The sequence below is a fragment of the Triturus cristatus genome, chromosome 8 (assembly GCF_964204655.1).
Source record: "Triturus cristatus chromosome 8, aTriCri1.1, whole genome shotgun sequence".
Classification (NCBI taxonomy): Eukaryota; Metazoa; Chordata; class Amphibia; order Caudata; family Salamandridae; genus Triturus; species Triturus cristatus.
In genome coordinates, this window is record NC_140591.1 from 419389363 (window position 1) to 419409824 (window position 20462).

General features: G+C 42.3%; 1 protein-coding gene across 1 annotated transcript in view; it reads left to right on the forward strand.

Annotated features, from left to right (window-relative positions):
- The window catches only part of CCDC122 (coiled-coil domain containing 122), a 136718-nt gene that overhangs the window by 102648 nt on the left and 13608 nt on the right, over positions 1-20462 (forward strand). The window contains exon 3 of the mRNA XM_085623737.1: positions 8129-8245. Within this exon, the coding sequence (XP_085479863.1) occupies positions 8129-8245 (117 nt within the window). The remainder of the gene's footprint in view (positions 1-8128; positions 8246-20462) is intronic.

Sequence of the window (20462 nt, forward strand, 5' to 3'; positions counted from 1 at the left end):
TACACCAATCTATGTGTTACCCTTACCAAAAATATGTGAAAGGACAAGATGGCACCTCACATGCGCACCACCAGTCGAGCTTGCTGATTGGTACCACCAGCTATGCTCACTTTTCTCATCATTGGCAACCATCTTGTGTCCCAAAAAGTAGTGCAAAAAATTTAAATACCACTGTGATGTGTATATCACGACTCCCACAAAAACAAGACCACGTGAAAATAAAATTGAGATAAGTAGCTTGATTACCAACTTTATTCTTCACTTGTGCACCTATTCAAAATGTAAAACCGGCTGCATTTATGCAGACCACTTTATTACTCAGCCGACATGTTTCATTGCCAATATTACTTCAAGGCAATTTCGTAAGGGCAGGGTCATCAATCGTCAATCTTGGACACTGGTGTCGTTTTGTAAAATGACATGTAGGAGCCCAAGTCACTCATACCAGCTCACCACTCCGTCACACTCCGTCACTCGCGAGGGATGATGAAACGCGCTCCTTGTTAAGAAGGCGAACTTACACTACATTAGAGTGTACGCCCAAAAGAGGGACTCACGTTCAGAGGTTCCCTCAGTGTAATGGAGTGGTGAGCTGGTACGAGTGACTTGGGCTCCCACTTGTCATTTTACAAAACAACTGACTGCGCCTGCTGCACAATATAGAACTACAGCCCTGTGGACATAACATACTTCAAAAGGACTAAAGAATGGACTCCCTGCAAGCTACAGGTTAACAGAGCTCATCTGGGCCATCACCACCAAGAATCCCCAGCCTAGAATACAACCAGTGGACTTGTCCAAGTGGATTGTGGGAATTGAAGTCCCAAACTTTCAAGGGCCATCTTGAAGCTTCAAGGCCCTTGGAGTACGTTTTGGACATTTTGGGACCCTCGAAGGAACGTCGGGAAGAAGTTCCTGAACTTTGGAGCAACTTTGAAAAAAAGCTCCATTAGTGGACCGACTCAACCTGGCCAACCAAGTCGGCAACCCTAAACCACGAGCTGGTCTGCCCTCCAGGTTGGTCCTGCTGAAAAATTCCAGAGGTCCGACTTCCAGAGTTTGACCGGGAGCAGGTCGAAACCCAAGTCGGCGAACCCTCACCGAATCTGGCCTGGTGAAGAGCATGGAGGGACCCCGGCAGAAAGAGCTCCCACCGTCAACTGCGAGCCGGCCTGGTTATCTGGTTTGTCGTACTGGAAAGCTCTGGAGGTCTCACTTCCATAGGTTAGACCGGGAGCTCGTAGCAAGACAAGATGGTGAACCCTCACCGAATCCGGACTGGCTAAGAGAAGCTCCAGAAAAGTTTATGAGTCAGAAGGTAACAACTTTGACCGAGACCAACTGCGAGGGGTAGCCGTGCAGAGCTCCATCGCGGTCAGCCAGAAACTTTGATTTTGTTTCGGTCTAGCACGACCAGATGTCTGAGTAGGTCCCTATAGGTTTCTATGTGCTATATAGTGCTAAATCTTTCAAAATTCATATCTTCAGCTCCCTATATTGTATTTGTTTTGTTTTGGTGTCATTTTCAAGATAAAACTACTAATTCTTACTTTTATAAATTGGTGTTGAATTTTAATTGGGTGGGGTGTTTTAATTATTTACTGAATTGTTGTTTTTAAATACTGTACATACCTATCTCTGAAGTTAAGCCTGCCTGCTTGCAGCCAAGCTACCAAGGGTTGAGATTGGGAATACTTTTCTGTGACCTATTCTGAGCCCTAGACTGTGTTAGTTGCCTTATTGCCAGTGGTAGATATATATTTACCACTACTAATCATCCAGTTTCCACCACTAGCGAATTGTGAAAATCAAGAACTTTGCAAAAGTCTGCTGCCATTGAAAAGTATCCACAACCCGTAAGCAAGGCCCAACACTCTGGATCAGCCCTTGAGAGTGTTGTGTAAAATTCAGTATAACCACCTTCCATTCCATCGTTTGGGCTTGTACCATTCGCATTGCATGCCGACATGCACATAAAGTCACTTTGCAGCTGTGGCTCTTGATGTCCACTGAGGAAGTGTTGGATGAACCCTGTTTGCCCTTAACTCAGATTTTTTTTAACTTGCTTCGGCTCTGTGCACCGTGACACACTGGGCTTTCGGCACCAGAGTTCCTTTTATACATGGCACCCTCCGTGCAATCTCATGCCAAAGCTTGTTGGTTTTGCGGGTCTCGAATCTTATACAATTAACATCACTGAGTCATCCTTTCCTCTCATTAAAGACATTGTGCACTCTCTGGCTTTAACTTAATGTTTGAGCTGCGACGGTAGCACAAGGTCTCTCTGCATGGGCTTCCAGGACCCTGGTGGCAGAGATAGGGATGCCAGCTCATGGCGTCTGCCGGAAGACCTTTTTTGTTCTTTTCCGGCCAAAATGAAAAATATTGCGTTCATCACTCTCCTAAGCTGATTTCGCGATAATTTCTCAAATTGCGAAATTGAGAAAGCCTGGAGTGTCCTTTTAAAAAGGCCTCTGTTATGAATGAAAACCTTTCCCATTCTTGGAAGCCTCTCTTTCGGGAGTGGTGCACATTTTCAGTGCGGTATTCTAAATACAATACCCAAACAGCCAAGCCTTGCTTGGCTGTCCATACCCCACGAGAGAGGATCATCAAACGGCTTACCTGCCACAGCCCGCCCTGATCTGTGCTTCCCCTGGAGGTTTCCTCAACCCTACCTGCTAACCGCTTCTCACTGCACCTGAAAAGGGAAGAGGATTTGGCAATGGTGGCTCCTCTGCTAAGACGGAGGAGTGTCGCCCCACTGCTATTTGTAGTAGAAAGAAATGGAAAAATAAAATTATAATAACTTGATTTATTGTCCTTTTATTTGTCCCTGCTGCAGTGTCTAGGCGGGGCGGATCTGCTCTGCTCTCAGAGCAGGGGTAGAAGTGGTAGGCACTATGTAAGTGCGCATGAATGTTTGACCGGCCCCGTGGGCCGGCCAAATATTCATGCGCACTTTGCACATTCTCCATGCAGGCTGCATTACAGCCTGCGTTGAGAACATGCCCAGGCTCCCACTCATTAGCTAAAGGGAGCCAGGGCGCTTCCTGCTTCCACAGAAAAGCCAGGAAAAGGATGGAGGAGAGTGGCAGCGGCCAGCCAGCCGGCTGGCCGGCAGGTAAGTGTTTTTTTGTTTTTAATCCTCCTCCTCATCTTGCCCACTCACCACCCCACTGCTGCTTCCTGGTAGCAGCTGCTACTGGGAATTGGTAAGGAAGATTAATATTGACTCCCAAATCTGCAAAATATCACAAGGCCTGTGGAAAAAGGTTAGTGAACATAAATTTACATTTTGAAGGAAAACGTAAACAAAGGATTATTTTGTTGAAATCTAAAACTTAATAATCAGTTCATTCTGGCAAGGAGCATCACAAGCTCTTTAAGTGAAGACTTTACATTTGCATCATTGTAACAATAACCCAAGCAGTAGGCAAGGTGGCATTTTATGGACAATAGAAGACCATTTGAGTTCTCGCAAAAGCAAAAAGGTTATCATTCAGATCAAGCAAAAGAAAAGAGTATTGTGCTGATTGTTATTTGAAGTTGTTACGATGGCTAACATTCTGCTTTATGTTACAAGTAGAAAACAATAACGCATAAAGAATGATTAAAAAAGAGTAAACTCAGAGACTTTTTTGGTGTGAGGCTTTAGGCCAAGGTAATTAATAAGTGTCACAATTGCTCATTGTGGTTCCTCAGTTCATTAAGACCAAGTACCATACCTTGTATGTCAGATCTTATTCTCAAATTCTTTCTTATTCGGAGGTCAAAAAGGTAAGATTTAATAGAAAAGCAGCATAGTCCCAGTGGCCTAAAAGAAAGAGAAAAGAACGTGAAAGAACGTCTCTGTCGATCTGAACAGACCTGAAGTCCTTTGGAAGTGTATCTCTCTCGCTTTCTCTCTCATCTGAGCTCCCCTTCCCATTGGGATAGCTTATCTTTCACACGGGTAAAACAACTTGTGTGTAGAAATCTACCTCAGGGGGGTGTTGGTGAATTACCTTCGCTTCCACATAATCCTGGCATTCATGTGAGTCGATTTTAATGGACAACTTCCGCATGTCTATTTTGCAATATGATACCAGTGCGTCTGCATATTGATGTATTACATTAATTTGATAATGTTTATGTTCATTGCTCTCACCCAGGAAATAAACTTAGACCAGACTCAAGCGAGTATCTTGGCATGTTTTTAAAGTACGTATCCAGCAACACTCCTAAGCATTGGTGATCCTTGTTAGAGGTGAAACCACATATCCAACGCCTGGTTTTACCTCCAACAAGGATCACCGACGCTTAGGAGTGTTGCTGTACACATACTTCATTAAAGTGCTCTTGTGCTATCCGTTGTGGCTGCCCTGCAGCCATGATCACATAAAGGGAGGCGCCATCTTGTTGCTGTGTTTAACCACACTTTGTGTAACATCATCATGGACATTGAAAACATTCTTTTCGGTACATTCATTTGTACACTTTCTAAATAGTTAATTCTTTTACACATTTCTATGTACATATTTCATTTGATTTCATGATGATTACACCTGTAGAAAGAGACTGCCTTAAGCATCATTGCTAAAATGTTTCTGGATCCTGTCTCCTGCCTGAAGTAATTTGAAACTGAAGAGTCTGTGGTTAAAGTGTTCACCATAAAGAGCATTACTGAAGGTGATTACCTGTTCTTCAATGCTTTTCAGATTGCAGATAAAGCCCATTGTGGGCTGACCTTTACATTTTTGGGAAAGCCTATCGTTTTTAGGTCGAGCCTAGGCAGCGCGTATGCGCTGTCGGCAAAACCTGCAGTAAGGACAATACAGAGTGTATTCCTGCCTGCTGTTTGGCACTGGTTCACTCCGGCATCACTCCTATATCCTGGCTCCCTATTGGTTGGTGCTGGCAATACATAATTTCAGTTTTTAGCCCAGCAGCACCGACCAACTACAGTCTCATTACACTGTAGGTGCTGATATGTTTTGTTTGGGGACTACATATTTTTTACCATGGCGCCCGCTTAAAGGGCTGCCATGCACATCAGTTTTATGTACACGGGTGCTGCGCTTCGTTTCAGCACGGTGCCAGCTTTCATGTTAAAAAAATAAACATCACGTACTTCTAGGCAGGTGCTCCGCCTAACACATGGAAGACTAATATTTTATTAGCTGAGCACTAGCGTTGGTTGTAGTTTCCGGAACAGGGAAATGCCTTCCTGCTCACATTTAACTTTAAACAAAGGTGGCGCTACTCCTGCAAGCATATAATTATAAATGCTCCTACGGTGCAGGAGAGAAAGGGCAAGGAGGCTACAGGTTGAGACGCTTCAGCTCACATCATCGCAGCCATGCACCGCAGGGTGTCTGTTTTTTTCCTCTCTGCATCCACTTGGAGGTAATCTTTTGAAGCTTGAATCACTTTTAAAAAATAGCAAGGTATGATTACTGTTGTTTCCGCGCTCTGTATGCTGACTAAAAAAAGATAATGTTTTGCCAGTCACGGCGCAGCAGACAGAAAATGACCTTTACATCGCTGTCATTACACCGCGATGCCATTACAACGCGGTTTTTACAACGACCGCGTTGTTACCACGCAATGCCATTACTACGCAAGTCATGACATTGACTATATATAGTATAGTTTACTATTCCAACACCTTCCCTACTGTTTCGTAGGCTGGAGTTGAAATAGTAAATTATACATTCCTAATGTTAGCGCACCGTCTACTGCAAGTGGATGTAATGACTTGTGTAGTAATGGTATTGCGTGGTAACAACGCAGTCGTTGTAACGACCGCGTTGTAATGCCACGCGATGTAATGACTCGCGTAGTAATGAATCATATTCGCAGCAGACAGCTCATGTGTCCTCTGCTGCGGAATTTTGAAGAAAACAATATATTTCAAGTTTTTTAAAGGCACTCGGATATCTTTAACGTCCATCACCTTCATGGGCTTTGAAGGCTGGGTTTGCTTTTGGCTTCTTTCCATAGTATGTGCTCTTGTTTTCTGCTTGTTTCAGAGAGGTTGGGTGTTATTTTCCGATTTCAGTCCTAGGAAAGTCAACTGGACACGGAATTGAGGCAGATGGTGAGTAGAGTCTGGAAGAGCGTCTTAGACCCTCCGGGCAGCAGTTCCTCTTACAAGAGACACTGGGTCTGCAGAGGGGTCATGAGCAAGTCAGCTTGTGGTGTTCCCTTTTCACTGCTTTCCGACCACAGGCATCCCGGCCCTCCCTCGCCACTGCGTGCCAGGGCTTACTTGACCCCTTTTATCACCCTCTCCTCAGGACCATGCCAGTGGCACCCCCTCCATTCTGCCCCTAGGTAAGGGTTCATGGCGCCTCTGAGTGCCAGATTCCATGAGGAAATGTCAGACATAAATGACTTTGAATAAAACCTGCCTGCATTCTCTGTCCAACCCAAAAACATAAATTCCAAACTTGCATTTGCAACTTGCCCTTCAATTTATTTTGTGTTTACTATTGAATTGCTTTTATGCCAAGCTGTTTACAGCATAATGGAATACTTTAATTGTGCTCCTCTGCTGTACTGCTGTATGCATAGGAACCTGGTAAATTTGCATCCGGCAGTGCAAACATATAAAATAAGTTTAAAGTGAGGCTTCATACTCTCTTCATAACCACAGTGTGTATTTTCTTCCTCAAAGGTCTCACTTGTATTGGTTTTCCAACACAAACGTAGTTGCATAACTAAATAGGTTTGGAAGCATCAAGGCAACATTATAAAATAAACATAAATAACTAAACAAACAAAATATAAGCACGACTTAACACAAGACAAATTTGTTACAATATTTTATTATCATACTTGTGCACCTCAAAGCATTTTTAAAAATGAAGTATTTATGAAATATGTATTATAGGGCCATATGTAGGTAATTTCTATTTACTGATTCCTAAATACCGAATTTTACTGATTCGGTATTTTAGAATCGGTAAATAGAATGTAGGTAAACAATCTGTAAATTTTACAGATTCGGTAATATTCGTTATTACCGATTCGTTATTTACCGAATCGATAATAAGGAATACCTTCCCATTCATTCCTATGGGCCTGGAGGCCCATAGGAACGCCTCTGCACGCCTGATCCTCGACGTCCCGCGCCGCGACCACATCACCCCCACCTGAGGAACCTGCACTGGTTCCCCGTCGAAAGGAGAATCTCCTTCAAGCTCCTGATCCACGCACACAAGGCACTCCACAAGACCGGACCAGCCTATCTCAACAACCGACTCTCCTTCTACGTACCCAACAGGAAACTCCGCTCTGCTGACCACGCCCTGGCCACGGTCCCGCACATCCGCAGAACAACTTGCGGAGGCAGGTCCTTCTCCCACCGCGCCGCCAGGAACTGGAACACCCTCCCCCTCTACCCACGACAAACCGAAGACCTGCTGACCTTCAGGAGACAACTCAAGACCTGGCTCTTCGACCAGTAGCAGCAGCACCCCTCCCCCTCCCTCTCTCCCCCCCAGCACCTTGAAACCCTTACGGGTATGTAGTGCGCTTTACAAATTACTTGATTGATTGATTGATTGGTTGAATGGCTTGCAAATATCTTCATCAGAGAACGCCTCTCTTGCAAATGAATTATCCATGGCTGAGTCTGCAATTAATTTATCCCATTGGTTTAAATGTTTTATTGCCTTGAACCTTTCAGATTAACAGAATCTCACCATAACAGTGGGGAAACCCCTGTAAAAGTTGCCAACTTCATTACATTTTGTGCATGGTATTATTATATATATTTTTTATATTAAGTAAAGTTTTAATGTGTTTTCTTTTTGATTGTTATTTTACTCCCTTGTTTAATGAAATTAAAAAATGTAGAATTTACGGCACTAACCAAGCCCGAGGTGTTCCGAAAAATAGGAGAAAGTAAAATGTTTCTAAATTCTGATTCAGCTGTTGTTTTGGATGGACATGATACCGCAATAGTTGTTCACAATACATATATTTTCCTTGTATTATATGTTATTTGTACTTTTCCATCCCAGTTCATATGACTTAAGCCTCATGTCCTATATGGAATAAGATCAGTAGCTTGTTTATTTGACCGACTTTCTTAAAAGTTGAGGCAAGAAATAGTGCTGATTATGATTCCCTTCACCAGGCAGAGATTGAAACTATAAGGGAGGAAATAACAAGAGTTAAGCAAGAGATCGATAATCACCTTGTTTTGCTGGACGAAGAGAAAGAAGTGCACGCAAGGCTTACAAAGGAGATTGAGGTGAGTTTTGCAATACATATATTTTCTACTAACATCATTGCATAGCAGAACCTTACCATAGAACACACACCAAATACATGTTTCTTTCTGTTTAGAATTGACCATGGATGTGTTGTTATGGTTCAGTAGTACTGAAAGCAGCAATTGCCCAGTTTGCAGACTTTCACGAACTTTTAAATCCTTGGTTTCTACCATAACGTCTCTTAACCCCTTCGATGCTGCGCAGATTCCGCCGCTGTGCTGACGGAATCTTGCGCGGGTGTGGTCATGACGGAATGGTTCCGTCATGAGCACAGCTCAACCGTGGGTCATGACGGAACCATTCCGTCATGAGCACCGAAGGGGTTAATAAATGAATGTTTGTATGAGTGTTAATATGCCTGTATGTGGGCTTCTGGTGTTTGGATAGCGCAGATCTAGTCAAAAGGCAACTAAGATTTTTCTCAGGATTTTGTATATTTTAAAATTATATATTTCTGAGTCTTTCACAAGGATATAATGCTCACTATAATGATATATATGATTGTGAACCTATTTTAGGTTTTCACGGACTAGAGGTGATCATTAACAGTTTAATGATGTTCTGTGTCCGTGAATTGATTATGCAGTATTAGCACCAAAGGTGTTCATGAAAGCATAAAAGCCCTTTACAGCAGTGTAGCTGTAGGGAATATGAGCTAAATGTATCAAGGAATAGGTTGAAAATCAGAAACTGTGTTTGCGTGATCCTAGCAAAGTGCAAGTAGGACATTCGCAAGGACTGGCAGAGCAGCTGATTAGGTAGCTTTCCTTCTGTGAATCCAGGTGAATGACTGATAAGTTATGGATGGATCTCTGCGAGGGAGTGGAGACCTCCAGCCCTACAATCGCGAAATGCTGTGATTGCATTGCCTGTCACTTCAAAAGGCAGGGACTGCAATGAAGACAAACATTTGGCACTGTGTGAAAGGGCATTGGGGAAAGCATGCATGGTTCCATGGATTGTTGCCTGCACACCTCGGTGCTTTCAGCTGACATTTATGTCGTGTGAGTGTTGCCTCAAGGACAGCTAATTTCAGTTATCTATATTATATTAATGGTTTAATGCCAGGGAAGTGGTCACAAACTGTTAATAAATATCCTTGCGAGTCGCAAGGAAGGTGAAACACCCCTCTCTTATCACGTCTTCCTTACCATGCACGAGAACTTGCATTGTGGACATTATGAGTCAAAGCCAGGTGCAAATCGCAGTGTCTGTTTAGTACATTGTGAGTGACATCTTTGCACTTGCAAGGACTCTAGTTTATCATATTGCAGACTTGCAAGCATAAAACCTTCAGTACATTCAACTCACCGGTTCCTCTTCATACATTATTATGTGGTAATATAATCAGTGAATTCGTTGTGAAGTTCCACACCCCCCTACATTTTTGACCAAACTGTAAGTGATAATAAGTAAAGTATGACAGCAAATAAAGATTGATCTCATCTAACGACGTGATGGATTTGATAAGGGATTCGTTGCAACTGTAAGAAACCATTTAATTTAAATCTGAAAATTAGGGTACATTTTTGACATACCTCTATTCACTAGTGATTAATTTTCAAGTTAATAATGTATGATTCACGAAGAAGCTCTCTGATTTTTTAGAATATGTTTCAAGGCAACGTTAAACTTTACACAAGTAGAAGTGACACTGCCTGCCTGAGGAAAATATCGGCTTCAACATGTTTTGCCCGGCTGCCTGGACTACACTAGATCTATCTGTACCCTGCTGATGGCCGCTGCTGGACAGTGTCCTGATCTCCAGGAGGTGCCCCCCAGGTCCTAGACCCTTGGCTGGCATCGGAGTGTGCTACTCTTGGCCCAACTGTTGGTTTCCTCATCGGAACTGACGCATCGCGACACAACTTGATGTGGGATCTTGCATCGCATCCCTCACAGCTCCTCATTGAAACTGATACAGCGTGGCGCAACTCGACATAGGACCTCGCATCCCAGCCCTCACAACTCCCTATTGGAAGCTAGGCAGCGTGACACAACTGTATGCAGGACCTCTCATCACAGCTCCTTATAGGAACCAATGCAGGGTGACGCAACCCAATGCAGGGCCTCAAATCGCAGCCCTGCCACCTAGCCATCGGAACCGACTCAGCTCGATGCAATGTGGAGGGCCCTTAATACATTCCTCTGCACTTAAACATACAAGTACAAAATATCTAAAGTGTGGTAACAAGAAATTATATTTTGCATCAGGACTTCTATACTAGAATACATGTGGAGGGTCCACTTGCAGTAGGATAAAGAAGAGTGTCATAAGAATCAGCCTCAACAAAACACTACAATCTCTAACTAAATATATCCCAGTACTTGCACCATGGTATAAGACAAAACCTACAAACAGCAAGTACAGACAAAGATGGAGCAAATCCAAATGTCCTCATCTTCTCAACAAGAACAGTCTGAAAGTGTACTGCACCTAGTTTCATCAATAGACATTATCATAAAGGTCATCCAGCATGTCACATGAATCATAAATTGAGGAACTGGCTACAGACCTCTCCATGTTGTGCCAGGATGTGTATAATGTAATAGAAAGAATCACAATAGCGCAAGGTTGAATCTCAGAAGCTGAGGTTCCTTGCAAAATGTTGGTGTAATGGTACAGTGACTGGTGGAGATGACACAAAGATTTGAGGACAGCGTAGAGTGTGGAGAGAGACGCACATGTTACAGAAAGCTATGAATTCTTGGCATACCTAAGGAGGCGCAAGGGTCAAATGCAGAGCGATTTTTTAAAAACTGGCTTTGAACTTGAGGCACAAGATGAGATTCTTTTGACATTCTTTATCAATGAAAGGCCACATCGTATCATCTCCTCCGAACCTCTATTGGGCCCCACCTTCATGACATCTGGTTGTAAGACTCCTTAACTATAATGAGCAGGACATTATTCTGAAAGTGGCCTGGACTAAAGGACATATCTTGCCAATCAACAAGAGTATTTTCTGGAATTAAAAAGAAACTTGAGCAATGAAGCCTACAAGCTCCTATATTCAGTAAAATTTAAAGTGATATTCCAGGACAAGCCTTACCTCTTTGAAAACCCTGAATCTGCATGGGTCTGTGTGAAGGAGCAGAAAGAGTTTCACATTCAGTACATATACATGGAACAGGCAGAAAGCAAATCCATGCGTGAGGCACTCACAAGCAGAAGACTGAAAGGAACTGGCTGTTGGGGAGACAACATGTGATGGGACAGGTCAAAGCAACATACCATCCTTGAAGAAACAGATCACTTAGTGGGCCGGAAAAAGTACAAATCATATGGAGGGCAGTCTCAGATCTCACAAACTGACTGCTGCCTTTGAATGCTTCACCCCTTGGTTTCAAATAATGGATAAAGAGGGATAACCTCAAAACAATCAACTGATGTTTTCCGTGATGATTAGTTTAGAGGTCAATAGTAATTTCAACATTGCACAGGCATCATTGAGTGCATGAGGGAACACCCCATATATCTCCATAGTTTATGAAACTAGTTAGGATAGAGAGGTGCTTCTGGGGTATAAGTACAGGGAAGAGAGGGTGAGTGTTCACTATATTTGTCAGTTACCAGAAGAGTTAATAATGTTTAACACTGACAGCCTGACAGCGTACGACTACCTAAAATCACCTATGCAGTTACCTCACCAATAAGACATTTAAGGTTATCATGATGGGTATTGCATTATGACCTGGAACATGAATCGGCTCTTACATAAACGGAAGAGGAGGTGGTGCTCCTGTACACCAAACATGATTCACCAGCTGTACTGCTAATGCAGCAAGCACACATATTGGGTTCTGGGTGCAATTTCCTACAATAATATGGTTTTGATAGAGTTATCTATCCTGGATTTACAAAAGGGAGAAGGGGAGTGACAATCTTGCAATGGAAATCTTTTCCCATGGTAGTTACAAAAGTCAAGATAGACAGCTGTGGTGGTTATGTTTTGTTGCTTGGCACGGTTGTAATTCACCCTTGTACTTCAATTAGCTTTTACGTCCCCCACTATTATCACGCAGTGTCCGAGGCAAATGATGCACACTTTTTCCAGAATTGATATAATGGGTGCTTTGGGAGAGATTTCCGTGGAGTGATGGGTATTGACTTGGACTCTTATGGAACCTGCTTTTCAGGTCGCCACCGAAACACTGAACTTTCATAATGGGCATTGGCAGTGCGTTTGTGCGATGTTTGGCACACCTGAAAGGGTAAGTTTATTTACACATCACTCCCCCAAATATGGTTAATTCTCTAGACTCGATTACTTTGTCATTCCTGCAGTTGATTAATCCTGGGTTAGAGTGTCACAAATCCTCCCACGGGGAATATCTGATCATTTGCCCATGGAATTGCATGTGGCCTGAGGAGAGAAGTCTGCATTAGTGTTTCACAATTAAAAGCATGGTGGTTGATAAATGATGAGTTTATAGAATACCTACAAGTTGACAAACAAGCATCTTATGTTATGAGGGGTAAGAATAAAGCCTATCTCCGTACGAAAGAGTTATTGAGCGAGGAAGCAGCTGTGGAGTCTGAGGCTATAATATTCAAGGTGGAAAAAGATCATATATCTTAAAGTGAAAATAAAATGCTATGACAACTTGTGAGGACAGGACAAGACTAACGTCAATGGCATCCCAAAGGAGAGTATACAATTATGGGGATAAATCTAGTAAGCTCCTATATTGGTTAGCTAGCATCGAAGCCCATCACTAGGGTAATTCTGGGAGTCCAAGACACTTTCAGAGCATTGAAACTTGATGCAACAGATGTTGCAGCTGTATTTTCGGATTTGTATAGCTCCAGTTACAAAGCTGGTCCCATATTTGAGTGCCAACTATTGCCTACGCTGCGACAGGACCTCCCATTACTGAAGACGCAATCTCTAGTGCAATCTGTGGTATGAAAGCAGGCAAAATGCCTGGTCCGAATGCTTTCTTGTGGAATTCCTTAAATGCTTTAATTATCTTGCCCCACCTTTAACCATGATGGATGAAGCATAGGAGTTCAGGTTACTACCATTGTACGTTTATTTGGTCATAGCATCAGTCCTGGCCAAACCAGGAGGGTCACTCATGGTGCTCAATTTCACTAATCAAGTTAATACAAAGGTGCTGGCCGAGTTATTAACCAATCGGTTCATTGAAGTAATTCCTGCATTGATTAACCAAAATGTAAATGAATTTATGACTAGCAGGGGCACATTGATACTCATTGATTTTAAAAAGGTGTTTGATTGGCTGAGTTGGTGTTTTGTTTCAGATACTTTATAAATTCAGCTTTGGTCCATGACTCGCATTATATGTCAGATTATTATATGACCAGCCACTGACAAGAGTGCGGTTTAGTGGGGCTCTGTCCTCTTCCTTTGAGATTGGGAGTGGCACCAAGCAGGGGTATCCTATTTTACCCATGCCTTTCGCCCATTTAAGCGAGTCACTGCTGGCCTGGATTAGAAATGATAGTCTAGTACAGGGATTTCAATGATAGGGAAATATTGAATACCACCTATCTTACTCCTTTTCATTTGCTACCCAAAGTGTAAAGGACAAAGATGGATGGATATGATGGAGCTATATGCTGAGGCTTCTGAGTTCCCAGTCAATAGATGCAAGTCTGTTCTTTCCCCCCACCAAGGAGATTCTACCTCCTATAACTGGAGTATCCAGTGCAGTTATCTGTCCACTCCTCATATTTTAAATATTTTGCAATTCCTTTTTCCATGGATCCCACAAAAAAAGGGAAATAAATATGGTGGCCCTATGGAGGAAGATGCAAAGATATATTTCCAGTTGGAGCAAGCTGCCTACTAACAATTTTTGGAAAGGATGGTTTTATACAGAAGGATTCTACTGCCCAAAATTCTTTATATAATCTAAAATTATCCATACAAAATCTTATTCAATTCCTCAATCAGATACAATCAAATACTGTTGTTTTTCTTTGATTAAATAATCATAAGGGGAAAACCTGTATTCCTAGGAACCTCGCTAAGTGATATATTAATAAACAATGATTTCCTCGGAGGAAGGCGAAGCAAGCCTTTGCTTCCTAGCCAAATATCATTAAGTGCCAAAAGATGGTTCTGTATCACATAGGTTAATGTGCATATACATTGACAAATAATACAGCAATCAATGCAGATATTGTCAATTTGTCAAGGATGCTGTGGTGAATGGTGCACTGAATAGTGGATCAAATAAGGAAAAGTTCGTAATAAGTGATATGACAGATCAAGTGAAAAAACATGTAGAAGAGACCGCATTCATTCAAGTCCCAATATTTGCCTTACTTTTAGAGTCATTTACACGGTGTGGGTAACATTGTTTAAGCGTTGACATTTCAGCCCCATTACTGATCTGAGTTGCTATTTCATTAGGATAGTGAATTAGTATCTAAAAGAAGACAAGAATACATCAATTATTTATGAGGTGGGTACATAACTAATTAATAAACCTCTTTAAACCAACTGTGTATGTATCACACTTACCAAGAACAAATATTACTCAAGTGTGGAGGAAAGAAGGAATCATCCTCTTATCACCTCATATTTAGAACCATGATTTGTGAAGTAACCAAAAAAACACATTTTTGTCAAGATTAAAAAAAGGCACACCACATTGTCCTTAAAAGACCACTAATGCTCATACACACCAGGCTAAGCATTCTTGTGTAATGGATCTGAAAATGTCTAAGAAATATTTAGAACATTACTCCCTTATACAACATGGTGCCAAAACACCACAACAATTTAAAGAGAATCCCACAACCCTGTAGCATCAAGGGGGACCTCTGTATTATTTCCTCTTCCATGCTGTGAAGGCAATATCGAGCACTCAGTGTATGTACACCTAAATGTGAATCCAATACACCTCTATATACAACCCCTGATACAAAGTGAATCATCAAAAACCTTCATGTCACATGCTTCAAGGAAATTACCATAATTCAGCAACAGCGAATGGTCATACCCTGTTTTGTTTATAAACAGATGCCTTTCTCCTATGTATTTGAAGTTATCGTTTGTATGCTATTATACCATCTATAATGCAGACTTAGGTCAAACTTGCTGTAATTATGTGTCTACATTGGTGGGTCTTCATGGCATCTGGCCCTGTAGTATCTCTTCAATGTTGGTGTTGACCCCCTAGAGTTTGTAGTCGTTTCACAACCCGTCTTTTGTCATTATTTTTGCTGGGATATTTTTGATAGGCCATTATCTGATTGACTGAGAAAATTCTCAATTTTTGTGGTGCCCTTGTTTACATTTTTTACCTTACATTTAAAGAGCGGGCCGTTTGAGGCCGTTCGAGACTGGAGACACTGGGCTGGGCTACCCCCCCTGCAATTTGACCTCATTAGTGAGAGAAAGATAACTATACTTGAAATTGCAGAAAGAATGCCTAGGGCCAAGGGTACCGTGACTAATACTACCCTGGCTGGAACTCTGGACAATTTTATTGTAAGAGCAGCTAACCTTTTAGAACGTGAAATTGACCTAACAGAGCGTCGTCTCTCGATGGACCCGCTTACTGCTAAACGTTCTTCCCTAGGGACTATTGCTTCAGTCGTTTCACCTGCGCCTTATAACACAAATTCAATTACAAATAATGGTACGATTAGCGAGGGGGGCAGTATTGATTCAACTATGGACTCTAGTTTGGAAAGGAAAAGGGCTAATACTGTTAGAAATACCAACAGATCTGACATTTTTTCGTCCGATGCTGTGACTACCCAATCTGATGGTGTTTCTACCCGAGCTCAGCTAAATGCCATTTCCGATGTTATTTCCCCTGTTCCCTGCTTCAACCCCAGGGGCTAAACCAAAGCAAAAGGCTGCCCCGCGCGGCAAAAAGGGGAATAAATTAACATCGAACAAATCCAAAACTGATAAACTCCCGCCCAACCATTCTCTGGGAACTGATGATCAATCTTTGCCTGATGTAACCCCAAACAAATCTACGCAAATAGATGAGGGTTTTTTCTCAAAAATAAGGGAACTTTTTGAACACTCAACCCGACCGTTTTTAGATAGGCTTATCAAGATAGAAGAGCGCCTTAAAAAATTAGAACAAACTGCTCTAACAAATCTTGAACTTAATCAACTAATGAAGATAGACTTACATAGAGAGCATTGTAAACCTCTCGTACCAGCTAACAATGCAAGTAATTTTAAAGAGAAAACCCCCCTTCTTCTGACTATCCCTCACTCGGCCCGGCCATTAGATACATCCCGGAGAAATGGTGAGGACATTGCTTGTACTGAAAACTCTACTAGCATTAGTGCCACTAAAGACCAATTTTTAGGTGAAACACCTCAGCAGAAACTCCCAGACGCTAACATAATAGTTACAAATGACAAATCACAGAATATTAATGCGAAAGTTAATAGAAGGGCTTCCCCCAACGAAAATGTATATAATCTACCTACCCTATATCTTCCACCAGAATCCGCACCATATGCTATCGTACTGACGGGTGTACCTTGTATTGGAGCAAACAACACTGAGTCATATGATGAGCTTAAGAACAAAACAATGCACTGGCTCAATAACAACCGACCACTCCCTCCTGGTACCCACGCCAAGATCTTGTTTGTGCGGAGAGTTAGCTGGGTGGGCAGAAGAAACAAAGATATATCAGGGGACTGTATTGTGATCAATTTCAGTAATACCCAGGCGGTAAAGCATGTCCAACAGACACGACCCTCTCTACATTTTACTAGCATTACCCCATTACCACTTGCTTATTTCTATCCTCCCCAAGCTAATAACAACTGGTGGGTTCAGGTAGGGCGAGGTATAGCTAACAGCAATTCTGTAAGAGGTGGGATGGCTACAACTGATCAGGACTGGTTGGAGTCTTTCACATGTGCAAATAGGTATAGTTGCCTAGATGCGGTTGATTGACTGCCCCCAAAAAATCCCCCCGCTTCAGAACCTGTAGGGAAAGTTACAAATGAGGAGGCGTTAATATTGTTCTATCAACAGCCAGCACAATTGATAGCCTCCCCTCGGGATATTTCTGAAACTACATTTACTAACCTCAAGATGGCAGAGTCTCCAAAACATCCCCTAAGTCCAACCAGAGGCCCGCTTGACAACGTTGTTTCTTGTGAAACTACCATTCCTCCTTCTTTGCAAGAGGCTGACACATGCCCTGACCTCACCTTCTTGTCTTGGAATATTGCAGGTCTGTCCTCCAGACTAGGAGAAACGAATTGCATTACCTTTCTGAAAAGGTTTTCGTTTATTTGCCTCCAGGAATGTTGGACAGTTGATCCCATACACATGATGGGCTATCGAACTTACGACACTCCTGCAATACTCACCATTAGAGGGAGAAACAAAGGGGGTTTATGCACCTATGTCTCCAACTGTGTAAAAGATATAAAAATCTCCTTTGCACCAGTCTCTGCTTTTTACCAAATTTTGCATATTACGCTTGGGGGGAAGTTATTTATAGATCTGATAAATTTTTATAATAACATACCGAAAGATCTGTGGGCCTCAACACTTAAGGAACTAACTGAATCCTTAAAAAATTCGGACGATAAGGATCCTTCTGATACCTGTGTCATTTGGTTTGGCGATTTTAATCACACTTTATGTCCATTCAGTGATCAAAACATATGTGACCTGGGGGAGAGGGAGGGCGCTCCTTTTGCACATTTTTCCCATACTTCTTTGGGAAAATATCTAAATGATATACTTTTTTCTCTGGATCTAGGTTTTGCTAATGAACTCTGCTCTCCACCAGTCCCATTCAGCCCCACTTTTATAGGTAGAGGCTGTAAATCCGTCATTGACTTCCTGCTCATATCCAAACGCTATTCCCACTATATTTGTTCGTTTGAATTATGTGAGGTAGCGATGAGTGATCATCTACCCCTTAGTTTGTCCCTCGCCGTTCCTAAAGGCAAAAGTAACACTGATTCTACGGTTCAGAATCTATACAACCATAGATTGCAGCTTGCTAGGAGGAATGGTTACACCCTAAAATGGGACAAAGTAGAACCAGTGGCCTTCCTTGGCACCTTAATCTGCTCCAGGTTAGTGGAATTTAATATATGTCTGACTGAGAGCGTCGAGTCTTCAAAAGTGACCGATGCTTTCCTTAGTATCACTGAGGAAATTGGGAAATTACTTACAAAACCTCTGCATCTTGGGGCTAACAAAAATCAAAGGTGGTTTGATAGAGAGTTCAGCAGGACTCACGCCTATCTATTAACCCAACTAAAGCGAGATCCCAGAGTAATGGTGGACGTAAGATTGGCTAGATCCGCCTATCAACAGGCAGTCAAAAAAAGGAAGAAACAAATTAAACAGGATGCTTGGCTCACCCTTCGAGAAGCCAGCCAATCTAAAAATAATACTGCTTTTTGGAAAGCAGTGAATGCTCCTTTCTTCACTAATAATGAATCAGACTCTATCGAAATAGCCATCACTGAAGAGACCTGGGTGACTTACTTTCGGGAGCTCTATCAAGAAGACCCTCTGGTAGCTACAGAAGGGGGGCATAATTCAAGATTACAGGATAGTTTGCACTATCCAATTAACGTTGCCTTTTCCATTGATGAAGTTCTGATAGCCATTGACAAGAGCCCAGCGGGAAAGGCTCCGGGCCCGGACGGAATACCCGTGGATATTTACAAGGCTAATAAAAAGTTATGGGCTCCTCTTTTAACTAACGTTCTTAACAGCTTTACTAAAGTGGGTTTTCCACGGACCTGGCAGGAAGCCATCGTGGTGCCCATTTTCAAGAAAGGAGATCGTAATACGCCGAAGTGCTATAGACCGATCTCCTTACTTGATACTCTCATGAAGATCGCGGGGAGAGTGATACTCAATAAACTGCAAACATGGGCCGATGAAAAAGGTATTCTCTCCAAGTTCCAATATGGTTTTAGGGAAGGCTTGGGAACTATTGAGCAAGGATTGAACCTAGCTCTCCTAGTAGCCAAATATGTCGAGGCAAAAAACGAGAACTTATTCCTCACATTTGTGGGTTTAAGCTCGGCTTTTGACTGCATCAATCACAACAAACTTTGGCTAACTATGCAGGATATGGGAGTGGACCCAAACCTTCTAATTTTTATCAGAGAACTATATCGAGATGCGGGTGCTAGGGTCCGTTTTGGAGATAAGGGGGAGTGCACTTCCAAATTCCCTATAGGAAAGGGTGTGAGACAAGGCTGTATTTTAGCTCCTTTTTTGTTTAATTTATATATTAACTCAGCTGCATCTCACCTCCTGGAAGATAAGCAGGATTATCCAAAAATTGGCAACTCCCATATCCCCATTCTTTTCTATGCAGACGATGCAGTAATTATGGCCCGGACTCAAATCGGTCTTCAAAGATCGATTAGCAAATTTTCAGAGTACATGGGCAATAGGGGTCTAAAGATCAACATCAGCAAAACATTTAATATGTGCTGCACAAAAAAGAAGAACCTTCACTGCAATTCTTTTTTATCCGACACAAAACTTACGACTGTCAATACTTTTTCCTATTTGGGTATTAATTTTGACAAAAAGGGCACTTGGTCAGCAGCAAGGGAATCAAGAAAACTAGCTTTTTCACGAGCCATAGGGGCTGTCAAACATTTCTCCAATAAGGTAGGGGGCCGCCCTGTATCAGTGCTGTTAGACATTTATAGAGCCAAATGTGTATCTACCGCACTGTACGGTGCAGGAATTTGGGGTATAGGAAACGCCTCGAGTATCCAGATCTGTCAAAATGTTTTCCTTCGTTTTGTATTGGCAGTGCCTGGGTCCACCTCCTCTTATGTTTGCCATCAAGAGCTGGGCGTACCTTATATCTCAGATCTCATTAACCTAGAGCCCATTTTGTTGTGGCATAAAGTATGGTCGGGAACCGAGACAGGTTTGAACAGGGATATAATCAGGGACTGTCTTGGCCTAGATGGGTCCCCAAAAATTTCCTGGTTCAAATATCTTAAATCTTTCTTTGCTGAGATGGGCCACTCGGAATTTTTTGATTCTCCAGACACCGTGGCAGCTCTGTCAAGGAAAAAACTTAAGAATTTCTGCTTGGACTTTTTGTCAGAGAAACGCTGGTTGCTGGAGAAATGTAAGAGCTCCGTTATGGTTAACCACTTACTTATCCAAAAGCCAGGCATACAGCCATACTTGAATCTTGTCCCTAGCTGCTATTCTCGAATGCTT